The 19,641-nt window shown below is 32.3% G+C and overlaps 1 protein-coding gene across 2 annotated transcripts in view; it reads left to right on the top strand.

Moving 5' to 3' along the window:
- Sam-S (S-adenosylmethionine Synthetase) overlaps nucleotides 1-19,641 on the top strand; it is a 113,793-nt gene that overhangs the window by 44,399 nt on the left and 49,753 nt on the right. For both annotated transcript variants that reach the window (XM_075361319.1, XM_075361320.1), the window contains exon 3: nucleotides 3,885-3,962. In XM_075361319.1, coding sequence (XP_075217434.1) covers nucleotides 3,885-3,962 — 78 coding nt within the window. The remainder of the gene's footprint in view (nucleotides 1-3,884; nucleotides 3,963-19,641) is intronic.

Raw genomic sequence — 19,641 nt, 5'->3', positions numbered from 1 at the left:
CCTTTAAAATGTAAATTTAAGATTCATAGCCACTAATGGGCATAATACTATTGGGCAACATAATAACACTAATGGGCAATTACTATTTTTACGATTAGATGCAGCATTTCCTGTTTCACAAAATCTAAAACACTAAAGTATTTTATGTATTTGGTACTGCACTGTTAGGAGTATCTGTAAAAACATTCATTGAATTTAGAATAAGGCAGTGATTAAGTAATGTTCCAAATAAATATACGTTTGTGAAAATAGAACGCTTGTTATAGTGCTGTGAAACTACTGAGAGATGTAGGGATGATGGAATCATGTGATCAATGTATGACCTTGTCTGTACAAACTCAGCAAAACATTCCTCAACAGGAACCATGTAGGACCAACATCTATTTTGGATTGCATGACTATGTATGAATACTCTGAATTGTGTGTATGTGTATATATATATATATATATATATATATATATATATATATGAGGTCTCTAAATAAAGTAATGAGACTAGTTCAGAAAAACTTTTTCTTTACAATCCAATTATACATGGACTCCAATTATACACACAACACTTCAAACGGGTTTTCCACTCTTCATAGCACTGTTAGAACTCAGAAACTAGAATATCCTTTAGATGGTTGATTACATTTTTTCTAGTGTTCCAAAATGCTGTCCTTAAGGTGTTTTTTTAAAGTTGGGAACAGGAAAAAGTCTCAGGGAATGAAGTCAGGTGAATAAAGTAGTTGAGGAATTACAGAAATGTTTTTCTTTGCCAAAAAAATCATTAATTGGGAATGCAGTGTGACAAGTTGCATTGTTATGATGCAGCATCTAGTTGTCTTTGATGGCTGATCTTACGCGAAGAACTCTTTTCCACAGTCTTTCAAAAATTTCTCAGTAAACATATTGATTTACAGTCTCCTGTAGGCAAAACTCCTTATGGACAATGCCATTACTATTGAAGAAATAAATTAGCGTGGTTTTGATTAGCTCATTTTTACTTTTTTGGGATGTTGGTGAGTTTGAAGTGTGCCACTCCTTGCTCTGGCGTTTTGTTTCTGGGTCATACTCAAATATCCAAGATTCATCACCAGTAATAAAATTCTTCAGAGAATCAGGATCACTTTCATTCAATTCACCCTAGAAGATCACGGCATACTTCCACCCTGTTGTTTTTCTGTTCAGCAGTGAGGTTTTTTGGGACCAATTTTGCAGGAACTTTTTTCATGTCAAATTTGTTTGTCAAAATTTGATGGACTGTTGTATGGTTCAAATTTAGTTCTGCAATCATTCTGAAAGTTAATCGCTAGTCGTACCGTATCAAGTCTCTGATTGGTTCAACATTGTTACCACTTTTTGTTGTTAACGTCTTCCAGAGCGTGATCATCTGCAACTGATTCCTGACCATCTGAAAATGCTTTAAACCACCTAAAAACTTGGGCTTGTACAGAGCGTCACCTCCATACACCATTTTCAATTTTGAAAAAGTTTCTCACAGAGTTTAACACAGAATTTGATTGCACAATATTGCCCATAATTAGTATCACTCATTTTTGTAACCCACAACAAAAACTCGTTTCACGAAAATTCTGTTTACGTTTCACGTGGCAACAATAAACAAAAAATGTTGCCACTGGCTTCCAAAAAAAAAAAAAAAAAAAAAACTAGTCTCATTACTTTATTTACAGACCTATATATATATATATATATAAAATATATGGTTTCAGAAAATTTCTCTGTAATATCAGTACTCTGTACTCTGTTAAATAATTAAAATAGATGAAGGTGTGAAATCCATTACACTTAGCAATTCAAAATTTCCAAGACTCTTATGTCTTGAAGTATTCCTAAAACCTATCTATTAGGTTTTGCAATAAGACAGTATGTACTTTATTATTGATAAACATATTAGCTATATTCTATTAATAAATTCTGAAAGGAAAACCATGAATGGTTAGGAAAACATCTTGTACTCCTTTTTCGACTAAACAAACTTTGGAATACATCTGCCTCCAATCCATATCATTATACAATCTGTTTTAAATTATTAATTTTAAACACGTATACCTTTTTTGGGTAACTATAGTTTGTTTTTACCTATTGCTCAAAAGTTAAATAATAATTTTTCTTTCCAGACTTATTTATTTGCATTCTTGTTTCTTTACAAAATTCTAATCTTAAAGGCTGAAAATTGTACAGGTAGAATTGTACAGTTCATTAAGTCAAAATGTAAAGCCACTTCAAAAACATTCTGATATTGTTTGTTAAATTTTCTTTGATAGCTATTCTTAAGAATAATGATTTAGCAGACATTACTCATTATACCTTTCCTTCCCCTTAAAATGTAAATTTAAGATTTCAAAGCCAGTTTTAGTTATTTTGATATTAAAAATAACCTTCCTTAAACTTGAATCCAAAATCTGTAAAGAAATGTTGATATTGAGAAATATTGATTTCCTAATGTTTCAGACAGCAAAGTATTTTAGTAAGTACCTGATAGTTTTATTAGCACGATTTTGAAAATAGGATTTAATAAATGTAATAATATGTTTATAGCATTACTGCTTCCTAAATTTGGGGTTATACATTTAATATCTTGATACCTGCTAATTGAACCTAAATTATTGTTTCCCAATAGTCATAATTTGTAGATTTATAATTCAAAATATGGTCATTCCATTTGCCAAATAACTTTTCTGAAGATTAGCCTTTTCTCTTTTTTTATGCATTGATGTGTATTTTATAATTAAAAGTTTTTATTACTATTTGGTGTTTTATCTATTTATGCCATTTGACGTGTGATAAATAATTTTATGGTTTTAATATAGTATTTGCTCATTATGGTCTTATTTCGCATTTAGCATACACCATAGGCACTTTACAACTGTGTTGTACTGCATGAGGTTTATTTTTCATTATGATATTGTGCATTGTAATTGTTCATTTTATTTGTTTTTATTATATTGTTATCTTATTTCTAAGTTCGGTTTTATTTGTTCATTTAATTATTTCATATTACTGTTATTTAAATTTTAAGTTTAATGTTTGGCTAAATTACTTGCTGTAGTGTAATTTTGTCCAGGTGCTGATAACAATACTTTATTGTGTGCCTATAAAAAAAATTTGTTTTTAAGTTTTAATTTTTTTATCTTCAACAAAAAATATATCTACATTATTAGTGGTTTCCGATACTTAAAAGTTCAAATTTCATTCATTTTGAGATTTTGAAGTGCATTTATAATAACCTTTTGCATAAAAAACAGAAAAAAATAAATACTGCATCATACAATAAAAACTGCATCATAAATATGTAGTGTGACTAATGCTTTTTTTTTTTGAGAAATTTATTTAAACTAAAATCATAAAGTTTGATTTGGTAGGTTTTAAAATAAATAAATTGATTCCATAAATCAAAATAAGATCTTAAAATTGAAATTAGTGTTAGGGAGTTTGCTAGGGGGGGGGGGGGTCCTGTACCTCAAAAATAAATTAAGAAATTTTCTTATCCATGTTTTTCAACATTTAACATGGTAATATATCATTTAATGTTATAAAAAGAAAATTATATCCCCTCCACCTATTGAATTAAGGTTTTTATCAGATTTTCTAACTTTTCATTGTCTGTGTGTAAATATTTTATTTTAATGAATCATCATAATCTATATGATTTTCAAACTTGATTACAGGATTGTTTTTCTTTTGAAAATAAATAAGCTTATAAGAGGAAGGATTAACTTTTTGATTCAACAGTATAATTCAGCATCATTACTACCAAATTTTATTTAGCTAAAAAAATATATTTATATTTGTAATTACCTTAACTATTATTTGTAGCTTACTTGAGAGTTACTAATTGCAGCTTGCTAGCCAATTATAATGTTTTTCGTTGCTTCCAGATAAGATGTGTGATCAGATAAGCGATGCTATTTTGGATGCTCATCTTAGACAAGATCCAGATGCAAAAGTTGCTTGTGGTGAGTTTTTTTGTTATATTAAAATGAATGTATCTGTTGTGATGTTCAGCAGTTGATTTTAGTTTTTATTATTTACAGTATATAGCCAGCCGCATGCTTTGTTTATTTAGTCATCTTATCAATTTTTTATCTCTTAATTGTAATTAGAATAACTGATGGAGATGCTACTTAGATAACATATTACCTTGGTTTATTTCAGCATTTGTGTATAATAAATATTAGATTGCTGTAATTGAATTTTCTTTTACTATTTTTAAAGCAAATGTTTTATAACCCTTTGAAATAGTGTCAGAAAATGTCTTCGTTTGTAGGGGACCTAAGGAAAATATTTTATCATTTGTAAAGGCTAACTGATCTGTATACATTTATCATGACTATATTTTGCTAACAGACTACCCATTATGTTTACTACAATTTACAGTGTAATGTGAATTATATATATAGCATTCAAATACAATTAAATGGTGGTTCTGTTATACTATTTTACATTAATATTAGCTGAAAATACATTATTTAAGTATGATGCTACAATATTAAAAGTTAGCAAAAAGTTACACAACCCAGAATTCATTAATCCACTGAAGTGGAAAATTTGCCTTTTAGGTTGGAACAAATGAATGCTTGACCTTGTAGGAATGCTCACCTTAGGTTTTCATTACAGATTTCATAAAATGTACTTCAGATATGGTTGTGGGACCTGTTTTTTAGGTCAAAAACCATAAGAAATCACTAATTTTGCCTCTTAGTTAACGTTTTAAAACTTTCGGTAATGACCTCATTTCTCCGGGATAGCTGAAATCTGAGTGAAATATTTCATTAGCCATAACTCGCAAATGAAGCATTTTAAGACACATGTTTATATGATCTTTCTCATATATTTTCATGAGCAGAATTGTTATCAAAGCCCCGTGAGAACTTGTACATATACCCCCTGTATATATGTTTGTTTTAAATAATGAACCACCTCAATAAAGTATAAAACAATTTTACTATATTTCTAAAATGTTTTTCAAGATGTCATTATCATTAAAATAGTTTTATTACATCAAAAGTATTTTTTCTTAATCTTTCTATATAACAATTGTTATAAGTAAAAACTGTTCTATTCTCAGCTAGGAGTAAACAAATACAAATGTAGCAAAACACCTAAAGTGTTCTGTTACATTTAATTATTTGTAGTTAATGTTTTTCTTTGCGTACATGTTCTTGCTAAACCTGGTTTTAATGATCATTAATTTTTCTAGTATTTTGCCAATAGGTATTGAACTGGTAATTCTACAGTTAACACATTATTATTAATTATTTATGTGGTTCGTTTTATTTATAATGTTTTTATTTAATCTTTTTATGTAGTTATTAAATTTGAGTTTTAGATATTAGATAAGCATTATTTTTATTTTAAGATGTATATATTTCGTACTTTCTTTTACTCATCTCCAATATTATATTTATATACTTGTATAATTACAGTCAATTAGAAGTTAAAAATTACCAAGTACTTAAGTAATTGTATTTATAATTCGCAAATGCACCCTTGTAGCAAATTTTAAAAATATATTGTAAACTATTAAAATTATAAACATCCCTGTTATTATCTCACTTAAAGAGCAGTGAGTAACTAAACCATACCTATGTATTTTTAGTATTTTAAATTAGGTACTTAATTCCATATAAAACATTTTGATGAAGCAGAGGTCTCTGCAAAAGTACTAAACATGGAAAAAACAATGAAACAATAAGTGAACAAAAAAATTATATCCATTTTGTTTCTATTTTCTTATGAGATTTATTCATGTAATTTTTTGTATCCTTGTCTCTAGGTGACGGTTCTAACATAGAGCTGTAGCTATAACACATACTTAAGTGTTAATTATATTGTAATGGATAGTGTTGAATTATGTTTCTGCGTTACTATTACAAAACGGTTTACAAAATTAAAAATGTTTCAGTACTTCTTTCTTATGTTAATATCCAAAAATTTATATTTTATTTATACTTGCCCAACAGTCAAGCAAATTTTAATTTATTTACCATTATTTTGTCTTTATTGCATAGATAAATTTAAATAACAAGATTATCAACATATAAGTGGCCAACAATAGTATTTTGTGTTTGTATAATTCCATGAACTAATTTGAACTCAGTCCTAGATAAAAACTTATGATGAACTTTCATGTAATAGATAAGGGGGATCTCATTGGGAGCTGGCAGATTATAGATAAAATTTATTAGTGATTTCATAATAATTTTGATCGTATATGAAAATTATACTGTTTAGACTGAATAAAATCTATACCTTCACTTCGAAAAAGTTATTTATTTTTTTTAATTAATCATTAGCGTAGTAGCTTATTTATTATAATTTCTAATAGTTCTATCTTGTTCCGTAATGATTGAATTGTAATTGTATAAGAAAAAAATCAGCATTTCATGAAAAATAATTTACTGGTACTGAGGTTTCATCTGTACAAAGAATTGAAGATTAATTACTTTACTGTTTATTAGAATAAAATTTTAGTGCAATAAAATTCTGAATGCACTTTTGATGGCATGTTGATGAAAAAAGTAAGGAAAAACATTCATGACAGTTGGGAAAACTGCAATATAACATGATTGAACTTAGATTGAACTTATATTAATCTTATGCAATAATTAAATATATATATATTACATATCAGGAATTTTGCATTTTATTGACAATCCATTAATAAAGGTCATGAAATTTTAATTAAATCATTGAGAAAGAATAAGAAAATTTATTATGTTTTCCTTTTAAATTTGTGGTTAATTTTGTGTTATACATGAGAATTGTATATTATAAGATAGTGTGGATTCATGCAACGCTATTTGTTTGCATTAATAACTTCTGATTTTTAGAATAATTGTTTCAATAAAATAATTTTTTTTGTGCAATTCATCGTACTGCCAATTTACCATTGGGAAATTATATATTTGTGTGTGTATGTATGTACAAGTTATTTTTTAACCAAATATAGGAAGGTTCAACTTTATACACTTGACCCATGTCTCTGGGAAATCTGCTGGAACCTATCTTTTTATGTGTTCAGGATGATAGATAAAATGCTGACTAAGCAAGGAACAAAAAAAATTCACATTGAGCTAGGTTTGAACTGAATGGAATTGTGACTCATATTTCATGTTTTGCCAGTCTGGACTCAGCTGCGATCATCAAAACTTGTTGTGAAATTCTTGCCCAGTAACTTTTTCTTTTTTTATGTGGGAAACACTTAATATTCTCTAATAACTATTCCCTGGTCATCATGAAGGGGCAATGAACGAGGGGGGGTCATCAAGAAGGAATCACCATTACCTTTTCCTGCACTGATATCTGAAATGAGGGGGTTTTCCTTGACTGTGGTTTCCTGTTTGCTTTGGGCATTGGTAATGGTGATGCTAGTGTTTAACAGTAATGTTGGCATTTAGATAAGCATTGTATGTTCATCCTATTAGATGCTGTAGCTTCTAACATCTCTACCTTAGGTTCTGTTGATGCATTAAAATTTTCGGCATCCACCTTGTACAAACACATCTTATGTTCAAATGAATGTGCTAATGTAAAATATACATGTTAGATGTCTCCCAGTTCTATCCACTGTTCAGATATTTTTCAGCCAATTATGACAGCTGTGTTAAACATGATTTCATTCACTGCAGAGGCTAGAACTAATGGAATGCCTTGGTTATTGTTTGAAATGTACCCCTCCAGAAAGTGCCTAAACAACTGAAATACAGTTGATTGTTGAATACTTTTACCATAAATCTGCTGTAATCAGCATATGCTCCCATTACAGATTTTTGCACATGGATATAGAATTTCTAAGTTGTACACTGCTCATCAAGAACTTACCTATGTTACATACGCGACTGCCAACCACTTGTTTGTTATCAGGACACTACTGTTATCAGACATTCACATTAAGCAAAAGCAAGTCTTCTTACTATGATTTGTTTCATCACTGTATGCTATAATATAAATTCTTTCTCACTCCTTGGACAGGATGTCATGAGTCAATTCTCAATAATTAATCTTTACATTTTCCTCTGAACAGACAACTTATCAAATACTTTTACAAAGTTTCATCTTTATCTACTTCCTCATTAACCGAATTAAATTTTTTCTATGCTTAGTCATATGATCTTGTGATGCCATATTTCTCTCATTTCCATATTTATTTCTCTTCCAAACAATCTGAATTTGATGGAAGTGTCAAACTACCTTTGTTTAAGGTTTTTTTTTTTTTGTTAGAAAACTAGAAGCTACATAGAGATTGCAGAAACTAACTTGTAATTAAAAAAAATTAATTTTACTGTGCTGCATCCATGTATTTTTATGATTCTTTATACTATAATATGCATTTTTAATTTAATACCGGGGAATTCAGTTACGGACACTTGGACAGACCATGTTGGACTTGCGATTGATGTTACTTAGTGTGTAATTGTGCCTTTGCATACCAACTAAACCATCACCCCACCATCCTCCCCGGAACTCGTGTAAGGCGTTACTTCAGTAGAGGAGTGACTACCTATGGCTAGCTGCTATCTTTAGAGATATCACCGGAAGTTCTGCTTGCTTCATCATTCCAAGATGATCCCAGTGGCCTGGGACCCTTAAGAAGCTCAACAGGCAGCTTGTCCCCATACCTTAGCGCCAAGGCATCACCGCCAATCATTCTTTCCTAGCGTCTTCTTGGGCTCGTAGTTTCGACATTACCGCACTGGCTCAGTCAGACACTGCTTGTCAGCTTTCAGTGAAAGTGACGATTATCTCTTCAAGATCCTCAGGTGGGAACAGTTCATCTATTTACGACTTTGCCACCAGTGTGTTTTTCTCAGAGATGAATCCCAAGCAAAACCACATGGTACATGCAGTTTCCTCGGTACTCCAACTGGGGCAGAGATTGAGTGGTTCAGTCAAAATCAGAATAAGTATACTCTGAACTTCCATGCCCAGATTAAACTGGCATGGAGTCCCTACCAGTTAAATTGTTTTGTTGCCATGCCTGCTAGATATCCATTTGGCTATATTGCTGATTTGTTGGTGGATTCAGCGTCTCTGCTATGCTTCAGTGTGTGATGCCACCCTGACCCTCGAAGATACATGATACTGGTCTTTGGGCGACCCACCCACACTTCCCAGATTTTTTCTCTGTAGCAAGCAAGTCTATGCTCTAGTATCTCTAACTTGCCAGAACCTAGTCATATCCTTTGAAGCAGATCTGTATATGGAACAAATCCTAAGGCAGGCACCCCTGTGCACTGCTGAAATTTTGTTATTTATCGCATGATCTAGCTCCTTCACCCAATTAGGACACTACAATAATATAGATGCTATACTTACCTATAGTGTACTGTATGTTGTCTGGGACTCCCTTTATCAGGCAGCAGCCTTAAACATCGCTTGTCACATTCTACCTTCCTTATAGCTTTTTGCACGTGAACACCAAAGTTGAGCCTTGTACCTATTCATATGCCAAGGTACTTTATTGAGATAAAGAAACTTTTAATAAATATACATATAAATATATATCTGTAAGATGAATATATATAGAATCGAGGCCAAGCTTTCAGGCTTGGCCTCAATTCTGCAACCTGAAAGCACAATGGATATATTTTCCTTCCATTTTCTTTTTATCCTTGACAACTAGCTCTGTATTTTTAGGTACTATATGGAGGTTGGCCTCCTCTAGCCAGAGTAGTACTCTGCGGTATGAAGGCTGGATAAGTTCTAACAATTCTCCCAGCCTGCTTGATACCACCAGCATGGCTAGGTCATACAATATATTAACATTTTCTGGTTGGGGAACCCTTAATACCACGTCGCACATGAGATCCCAGAGTGGGTTCCAGCATGGAACCCCTGCAGAATTCCCCTGGATATATGAGTCCTTATTTTGTCGTAGTATAGCATCATATTAGAGAGATAGATATCCCATTTGAGATATATTGAGAAGAAGGTGCAATATTTGGTCTTACAAGCTGCTCTTCTGGTTTGTGCATGTATTCTTAGCAGTAGCACAAACTTTGGTCACTGTACTAGTATAATTCTGCCTTTCTTAAAACCATGATTGTTTGAAAACATCCCTCATGTGCCCTTGACCACTGCAATAAACCTCAGATAGATATGGTTGGATTTCAATTAAGCAAGGAATGGTTGACGTGAGACTGTACAAGACTACACTTCACTTACATATCATTCTCTGAAGTAATGCCGTATGGTGGTTTCAGAGGCGAAACAGAAAAAAGGTATTTCGCCACTCTTTACACGGGTTAACATTTCTATACTTACCCACCTCTTCCATAGATTTTAGACACTAAGTTCCTGTTGCGATAGCCCACGACATCGCAGGTGAAACATATCCTTTTGCAAGAATGCCCATCCTGTGCTCCGTCTAGGTGCAGTTGAAGCATGAGTAGTGCCCTTACAGACTGCCTGTGCGATCAGATTCAAGACACCAGTAGCATCTGACACAAGATCAGAGAGATCATCCCTGCAATTCATCAATCCAACCTTGACCCAGTCTGACTATGGCTGTTCTGAGGGTTGCTAATCCTCTGGGTTTTCTCCTTGTGCGATTCCCAAGCCCCCTCCTTAGTTGTATCCAGCTGAAGGTTTGAATCCTTAAAAGTTGATAACCCTAAAACTACCCACCTTCTTCTTGCCCTCACGGATTTTGATTTCCGAGTTATTACTAGTAGACTTTCAAATGGACAGGATCTCCTTTTTCTGGTCACAGTCGCACCAAACTTGATTGATTGACTGTAGTAGGTAGGCATAAGTGGCCTTACCCTTCATCATCAGTAGCGTCTCCGATTTAGACCCCTTGTTACGTATGGTAGCACCTCACCTGGTAGGGAAGTATCCTTTGCCCAGGAAGCTAATATGCGATGCTTTGTGTCATTCTTCCATCCTTCGTATTCCAGCATCTTGCATACTAAAGGAGCAGGTCACTATATTAACACACAAAACATACGCATAATGCCCTTATTGCCAGCCTTAATTCCAGGAAAGGCCCTGAAAGTTGTGATCCAACCCTATACTCGCACCTGAGTCTGTGTAGATCGTGTGAATTTTATTCACAATGCTTGCTTCTTTGGGTTGTCTTTGCCAATTTGTTCGACTCCTAAGGGCAATTTATAAAACATTATCCTTCTTCATCTCAGCCTTGCTCAATAGTAAGGTCACCTGGGGGGAACAGTGACTCACCAGACTGTCAGTAATCACCCAGCAGCCAGTTTGAGATCTATGATAGCAACCATATCCGTTCTCCCCATTTCTTGTTGACATTACCAACAATGGTGTGTTTGGATGCCTTGTGAGTTCCTCATTGGTTAACGTGCTAGCCTTCTCTCAATTGGCAGCCAGGTTCCATTTGCAACCCAACATCTATCATATCAACACTGCCAGATTATCTGGTAATCATTACTGATCTTCTTGGTTATAATGTACAGCTTAGCCTCGGTGTGCTTTATTTCTTGTTTTGTACATTTGTCCCTGTGTCATAAGCTGTAAAATAAATTGTATATTCATCATAAGCTGCTCGGCAATCTCCTCAAGTTTGATGACTAGGATCACCAGCTCGCTGCTCACTGATTCGTCATTGTTTCACACCTTTTCTTACTGTTTCTTTCTCCAGGCAGCACCAGGTTGAACATATGTTCTACAGTCGAGTCTGAACACCAGATTCATGAGGTTGCCCAATGGGTAAGCCACAGCAGCTGTCCTTGCTCTTCTCTGACTACACCTGAATCCCTCCTTCATAATGATACATTAAAAAAATGAACTAACCTGTATATCAGTTTGTATGGAGCAGTCAAGATGATAGAATTGGGTTGGAGATTCTGCCTGAAGTAGACTGGGAATCTCTGACCAGAAGTGAGTTGGGGGATCAGGCAATGAAGACAATGAATGACCCTACAATTTAATGAAATGCATGGGCCTGGTATCCTGCGTATTTTTGAAGTATTTAAAAAAAGATTGTCAAATGTTGACATTCTGGATGTCATTTTAAAGAGAATAAAATGTATTTTACTGTGAATAACTATAAACATAGCTACTTTAATAAAAAAAAAAATTACTGCACAAAGTCTTAAAAGTAAAAAATATTGTTACATGTCCAAACATAACTTTATTTTTGATAGTTTGAAATATTTACGTCACATTATTTGAATATTTACATAAGTTTGTGTAAAATATTTTACACTTCTGTTGCATCTAAATATAATTTGCTTTGGTATGATATATCAAACATAGTCAAAAACGCTCTGGTACACAAAGTGCTAGAGAACAGTCAGGACATCACCGGGTAAGTTTCTTCCTCACATCTTGACCCCAGAGGGAAGACCACTTGTCAAGTGATGAATCCGGTAATTACCTCTGTACTTAGCCCTTAAGGGCTTTACCCAGAAGTCATCTCCAAAAGCCACAAGACAAATTCCAATCTGACCACTGTCAAGATGCCATTGATGTGAACTGGCATTACAGGTTGATTATCAGTAAGAGACCAGCCAAAATCCTTATATTGTTATTGTTAGTTTCATTAGTTGACGGGCTAGGATTGTTAACATTTACAATATTTCAATCAGCATCTGATGTAACTTAATTCAGGATCAATATATTCAAATTGTAATCATAAATTGGGTCATTAAAGGTTTTTGTCATAAGTTTGAAGATTCAAATCATTATTCACACCTTCAACAAAACTATTTTTCAAATCAGAATCTTCATAACTATCTGATTCTTGGTAGTAAGTCGTGATTGGTTTTACAATTTTCAGATCAGTGTCATCCATTATTATAAATGTAACAATGACTAACTTACCAACACAATAAAAAAAAAAAAAACTGCTAATAAATTTATTTTTACTCAACAAAAATAACACTAATAATCACTTAAACACAGTGATTAAACAATGACTGACAAAACCATGTGTGGAACATAAACAATCGCTTACCTCAAGAAGAGCTATCCCAACATGTATCAGTTCTCTTTAATGTTTCCAAAAATATCCAATAGAGTTTGGTGTAAAACAAACGTACAGCTAAGGAACAATTCCGTGAGGGTAATAATTAGCAAATGGGATGGAAAATTTTTAATGACATTAAATGTGGCAGCCTGTGCTGTCAGTAGGCTTGGGGACACCACCACAGAAACTCCAGCGCTTGCTATACATGGGTTCAGAGTTAACCTAGCAGTAGAGTAGTCAAGTAGATTATTTTTAATGTAATGTTCACTATGTTTTTCTTAGAACAATTCTTTATCTTGTTTTGCTCCAAAATGTCCTACTAGTCATTTAATATTAGTTGAGTATATAAAATCGATCATTGTATAGGTATATAATTTATAGTTCAAATTTTTCCAGTAGCATGTTATTTTTTTTATGTAACTTAACTGGTTTTTTTATTCTGAACCATAATACTTATTTCAGATATGCCCAAAGTTTCTTACTCTTTTTTTACAATTTGAGGAATGTGCAACTAACAAGGTAAAATTACTCCTTCTGGTTGCTGGGGATGAATCTTTGATAAGGCATCTTATTTCAAATTCAGGTAAAGATGGCAGTTGTAGGATTTACATAATAGTGTTTCAGCTTTGTTTCAATTCCCAGAAAGTAAAATTTTTAAAAACATTTCAGAAAGATCTTATTTAAATGGACTTCCTTTAACAGTTTTTGTAGGTTCAGTGACCAGCATACATTAGTAAGTAATATATAAGGGTCGTAGATAAGGCTGGCATCCCCTGCAATCTGATAGTCCCACCTGGAATATCACCTGAGAACACTTTAGAGAGTAGTAGTATCATGTAGTTAATAATTTGAAAGAAGGTAAATACCAAAGGACAAGATTCTTTTAATGGATTGGTTCCCATACGTTGTCAAAGTTATTTACACTGAATGTTGTTTACTGCATGTTGAAGGTCATCAACATTTTTGGTGATTACTGATCATAACAATTTTACTACTTTAAAAATTAAAAATATCACTATTAAATGACTGTCAGTAATTTATTTTTGTAATTGTCTAAAAAGAGAGATATACCCTTCTTTACTATGAAATTAACATCTTAAAAAAGTTGAGTTGTTAAAAGAAACACCAATTGCTCAATTACAACTTTTATTTAGTATTGTAGTACCCTTAGTGTAACCTATTGTGAGACAATGTTATCTCAAATATTATCACATGATTTAAAATTTAAATTATGTGATAATATTTTTGATTGTAAACAATCTGAGAGTGCTGAAAATCCAATTGGAAGTAGTGCTTTGAAACTAAAACTAAATCTTTACTTGCTGTTCATAGTTATTTACATTGTAAATTTTAAGGAAATGTATATGTACAGATTACATTTACTAAGGTTTCATACATCCCATTGCATGAAGATAAAAATGTGTTAGAACATACATCCCATTGCATGAAGATAAAAATGTGTTAGAATAAATTGAGTAATATTTGGTTTCTTCTCTTGATTCTAAAATACTCCACAAACTATTCCAAGTGAATCAAGTTGGTCTATTCACTTGATCAAGTGGATAATGAATTTTTCTGGTTTTACTTCACCATATTATGTGTACTAACACAGTTTTGATTTCAACAAAAGAAATCTTAAAAAGAATTTTATTTTTTTTTTTATTAGTACTGCTTTTCCTAATTCATACTTTTGGCTAATTTGAAAAACTTGATTTCTTTTCAAGATTATTAATGAAATTGTATCCCATCCTTTTAAAGGTTTTATGGAAACATGATGAGTCACACCTGTTTATTAACCCACATTAGCCGTGCATCCATATCTATTTGAAATTTAGTCTCAAGTTGGGATGCCTGATGCTACAGTGGCATATGAAACTTTACTTGTTGCATGAATTTATTATTAAAATTACAGATAAACTCATAAACTTGTGTATTTAAATTTTTTCCCTTTTTAACTATTCTTGACAATATTTCAGCCATGCTATTGCACTAATTTTCTGAAGATTCAATTACATTTAATTAAAACACTCAGCATAATAGAAAACCATGATTAACCCCCCTCACTCTCTCTCTCTCTCTCTCTCTCTCTCTCTCTCTCTCTCTCACATGCACACACACACACACACTCTCACTCTTTGTCTTTTCAACTGCTGGTGTAGTAAATAATGTCTTTTTTTATCAGTGGATACTAAGATTTAATGCTTGTTATGGATTAAATGTTGCTGAAGTGTCAGCGGTTTTAGGTGTTATGCAATATACCAAATAATAGCTTTCCTTGAATCATTTATTAATAAAGAAATCATTTCACTACTCCAAAGATACTGTTTAAGAGTTTTTAAGGTGTAATTATTTATAAACTTTATCAGACTAAATTTTTATTGAAGTTATATATTTTCATATGAGTGAAGTTGGGTGTATAAAATGTGTAATACTTTCCTTGTAAAATGTTTTTATCTCTGTTTTCCTTGTGTAAATTTTATCATTCAATATATTGTTACAGGCAAGAGTCTATTCATAAATTTTCCTTATTATTTTCTGAGGTATTTTTTTTAAATTACTTCTGTTGTCTAATTTCAGATTATTTTACCTAAGTGTATTCTTATACTAGCTGTGTCAGTTGTGTTTTTAACATAACTGAAAAATCAATGTAGTGTTGATAATTGATGGTACTTCATTGTTGTAAATTAGTTGTCATTGACTATTTTATTTGTATTAAACAATTTTTTAATGGAAAAAATAGATTTTTAAGTTGCTTGTGTAAATGTACATGTATAAAGATCAGTACATTTTTTCCAGTGATATCTGTCAACTACTCAAAAATTAAGAACGGTTTTTACTAGGTAAATATGTTTTGAGGTATATCATGTAGGACACAACCTCTTTTTGTATTTTTCGCATTGAAAGTCAGTTTTTTCTTTAACTCCCTGCTGTTGTGCCGATTGCACTGCAGACAGCAAATTTTTTTTTACTCTTTAATTGCTTTTAAATTTGTATCAGTGTAGTCGTCAAACCTTCTGACTAGCCCCTACACCTAGGTGTTGAGTTATCATCATTGTAATCAAGTATGTCAGGAACATTTAGGTCACATTCAGATCATTGTCATTCATCGATGACTGAACTTCACTTGTGATGCATTACTTCATCATCTAACAAAACTTTTACTGTATTTTTTGCTTATTGGACTGTGAATCCTTCATGTAAATTTTTATAAAACAAACCTTTTAGTATAATAAATAGTGCTCACTACAAAACTGCAATTCACAATTATAGGCAGCTGATGAATAGCACATACTGAAAAATTATCATATAACTAAATATGCATAATAAAAAAATTAATCGTTTTGAATAATGATTCTTTCATAATCATATGATGCAGAATAGATACTCAAAATAAAATCAGTTTAATTATTTTTCTTGATATGAGAATTTATATTTAGAACATTATTAATTTCCATATAAGAGGATATAGCATTTTTAAAACAAAATGCTGATTTTTGCAATTGGGCATTGGCATTCGGACATTGGCAATCTCAGATGCATTCTGTGTAGGTTTACTAATGCCTTATTGTATAAAGTACTTTGTAACGCCTCTACCACAAACTATATAAAATCACTGTTATACTGTAAAAATAGGACACTGTTTTTTAATTAACAAATCCTATATAAATATTTTTTTCTTGTGTGGTAGCATTACTACATTCGGAACCACTTTTTTACCTATCAGATGCGACTGAATTTCTTGCGCTTAGTACTCAATAATAATGGCAAAAATATGTGCAAAATGTTAAGTTCTATTTATATATGAAACATGTTAACTGTAGAAATTGTTTTATTCAACTGTGAACTAAAGAAAAAGAATAGTCTTTGAAATTAATTAAAACACATATTCGAGTGTTTTTTCCTCATTCAATTAGATTGGCTTGATGCAGCTCTCCAAGATTCCCTATGTAGTGCCAGCCATTTCATTTCGATATACCTCCTACATCCTACATCCCTAACAATTTGTTTTACATATTCCAGATGTTGCCTGCCTGCACAATTTTTCCTTATACCCTCCAATATTAAAGTGACTATTCCAGGATGCCCTAATATGTGGCTTATAAGTCTGTCTTTTCTTTTAACTATATTTTTCCAAATGCTTCTTTCTTCATCGGTTTGCTGCAACACCTCTTCATTTGTCACTTTATCCGCACATCTGATTTTTAACATTCTCATATAGCAGCACTACATTTCAAAAGCTTCTAATCTTTTCTTCTAAGGTATTCTGATCTTCCTAAGTTTCACTTCCATATAAAGCTATTCTCCAAACATTTACTTCAAAAATCTTTTCCTGTCGTTAAAATTAATTTTTGATATAAACAAATAATACTTCTGACTGAAGGCTCGTTTTGCCTGTGCTATTCGGCATTTTATATTGCTCCTCCTTCGTCCATCTTTAGTAATTCTACTTCCCAAATAACAAAATTCTTCTATCTCCGTAATCTTTTCTCTTAACTATTTTTATATTCACTGGTCCATGTATATTATTTCTACTACATTTCATTACTTTTGTTTGTTCTTGTTTATTTTCATGTGGTAGTTCTTCCATAGGACTTCATCCAATGACATTTATTGTTCTTCTAAATATTTTTTTACTCTCAGCTAGAATTATATAATCAGCCAATTGTAGCATCTTTATCTTTTCACCTTGAACCATTACTCCACATCTAAATTGTTCTTTAACATCATTAACTGCTAGTTCTATGTTAAGATTAAACAGTAACGGAGATAGGGAACATCCTTGTCAGACTCCCTTTTTTACTGTGGCTTCTTTCTTATGTTCTTCAATTATTACTGTTGCTGTTTGGTTCCTGTAAATGTTAGCATTGTTTTTCTACCTCTGTACTTGATCCCCAATTTTTTTAAAATGCTGAACATTTTATTCCGGTCTCAATCCGGAATAATAATAATGCCTTTTGTAGGTCTATAAATGCCAAGTATGTTGGATTTTCTTTAATTTTCCTTCTGCTATTAATCTGAACGCTAAAATTGCTTTCCTTGTCCCTATACTTTTCCTGAAATCAAATTGGTCTTCTCCTAACACTTCTTCCACTGTCCTCTCAATTCTTCTTCACAGAATTCTAGTTAAGATATTTGATGCATGACTAGTTCATTTTTCTGTATTCTTCACATTTATCTGCTTCTGCTTTCTTTAGTGTCACGACTGTAGCACTCTTTTTGAAGTCCAACAGAACTTCCCCTTTTTCATAAACATTACACACCAGTTTGTAAATCTATCTATAGTTTCCTCACTGCACTGCACAGTAATTTTGCAGGTATTCAGTCTCTAAAAGGAGCCTTTCTGCCATTCACATGTTTTACTGCTCTCTTAGATTCAGTTTTCAGTATTGTTTCTCCCCTTCCATCCTCTTCAACTTCCTCTTCTTCCTTTACAACACCATTTTCTAATTCATTTCCTCCTTATAACTCTTCAATATATTCCACTCACCTATCGTCCTTTCCTTTCATATTATAAGTCTGTGTACCATCTTTGTTTAAACACATTATTAGATGTTAATTTATGTACCACAAAATTTTCCCTAACTTTCCTGTATGCTCTGTTTATTTCACCAATAATCATTTCTCTTTCCACTTCTGAACACTTTCTTTAATCCACTCTTCTTTTGCATTTCCTGTTAATAGTATTTCTTAAGTGACAATAGTTCCTTTTACTTTCATCACTAGCATTCTTATATTTTCAACATTCGTGCAAAAGCTGCAATACATTCTCTGATAATCCAAGATTTTTTTACTAGTTCTCTGTTCCGCCTAAGTTCGCTTCTGCTGATTTAAGAATTTCCTTTTTAACATTCTCACATTGTTCTTCTACATTTTCTACCTTATCTTCTTTACCTTCACTTCCTCAAGCTTCTCTAAATTCTACAGATTCATCTTACACCTATTTTCAGGTTTTTAAACCGCAGTCTACTTTTCATTATCACTAAATTATGGTCGCTATCAATCTCTGGTCCAGCGTAAGCTTTGCAGTCAACGAGTTGCTTTAAATCTTTGCTTAACCATGATATAATCTGTCTGATATCTTGCAGTATCACCAGGCTTTTTCCATGTGTATATTCTTCTATTATGATTTTTGAACTGGGTAGTTGCAATTACTGGATTATACTTCATGCAAAATTCTATATGTCGGTCTCCTCTTTCATTTCTTTTGCCTGGCCCATATTCACCCATAATATTTCCATCCTTGTCTTTTCCAATGCTTGCATTCCAATCTCCAACTATCATTAAATTTTCATCCCTTTTATGTGTTTAATTGCTTCATATACACACTTCATATACTTCATACACACTTCATATACACCTCATCTTCGTCATGGGCACTTGTAGGCATATAGGCGTTAACAATCGCTGTCGGCTTAGGTTTTGATTTTATCCTTATTACAATGATTCCATCACTATGCATTTTGAAATGCTCTACTCTTAAAGTTGCTCTCATTTTCCTCTTAAAGTTTTCTAACTATCAACTTTTTTTGTACTTCCAACATTCCACACTCGAACTCGTAGAATGTAATTTTTTTAATTTTCTGGTGCCCCTCCCTTAGTAGTCGCCGCCCAGGGATGCGATTGGGAGACTAGTATATCTCCGGAATATTTTACCAAGGAAGGCGCCTCCATCTTTGTTACATAAAAATGCA

This window comes from Lycorma delicatula, chromosome 3 (genome assembly GCF_047948215.1).
Source record: "Lycorma delicatula isolate Av1 chromosome 3, ASM4794821v1, whole genome shotgun sequence".
Classification (NCBI taxonomy): domain Eukaryota; kingdom Metazoa; phylum Arthropoda; class Insecta; order Hemiptera; family Fulgoridae; genus Lycorma; species Lycorma delicatula.
The sequence above is the reverse complement of the archived record's forward strand: the minus strand, read 5'-3'. Positions and strand labels throughout refer to the sequence as shown.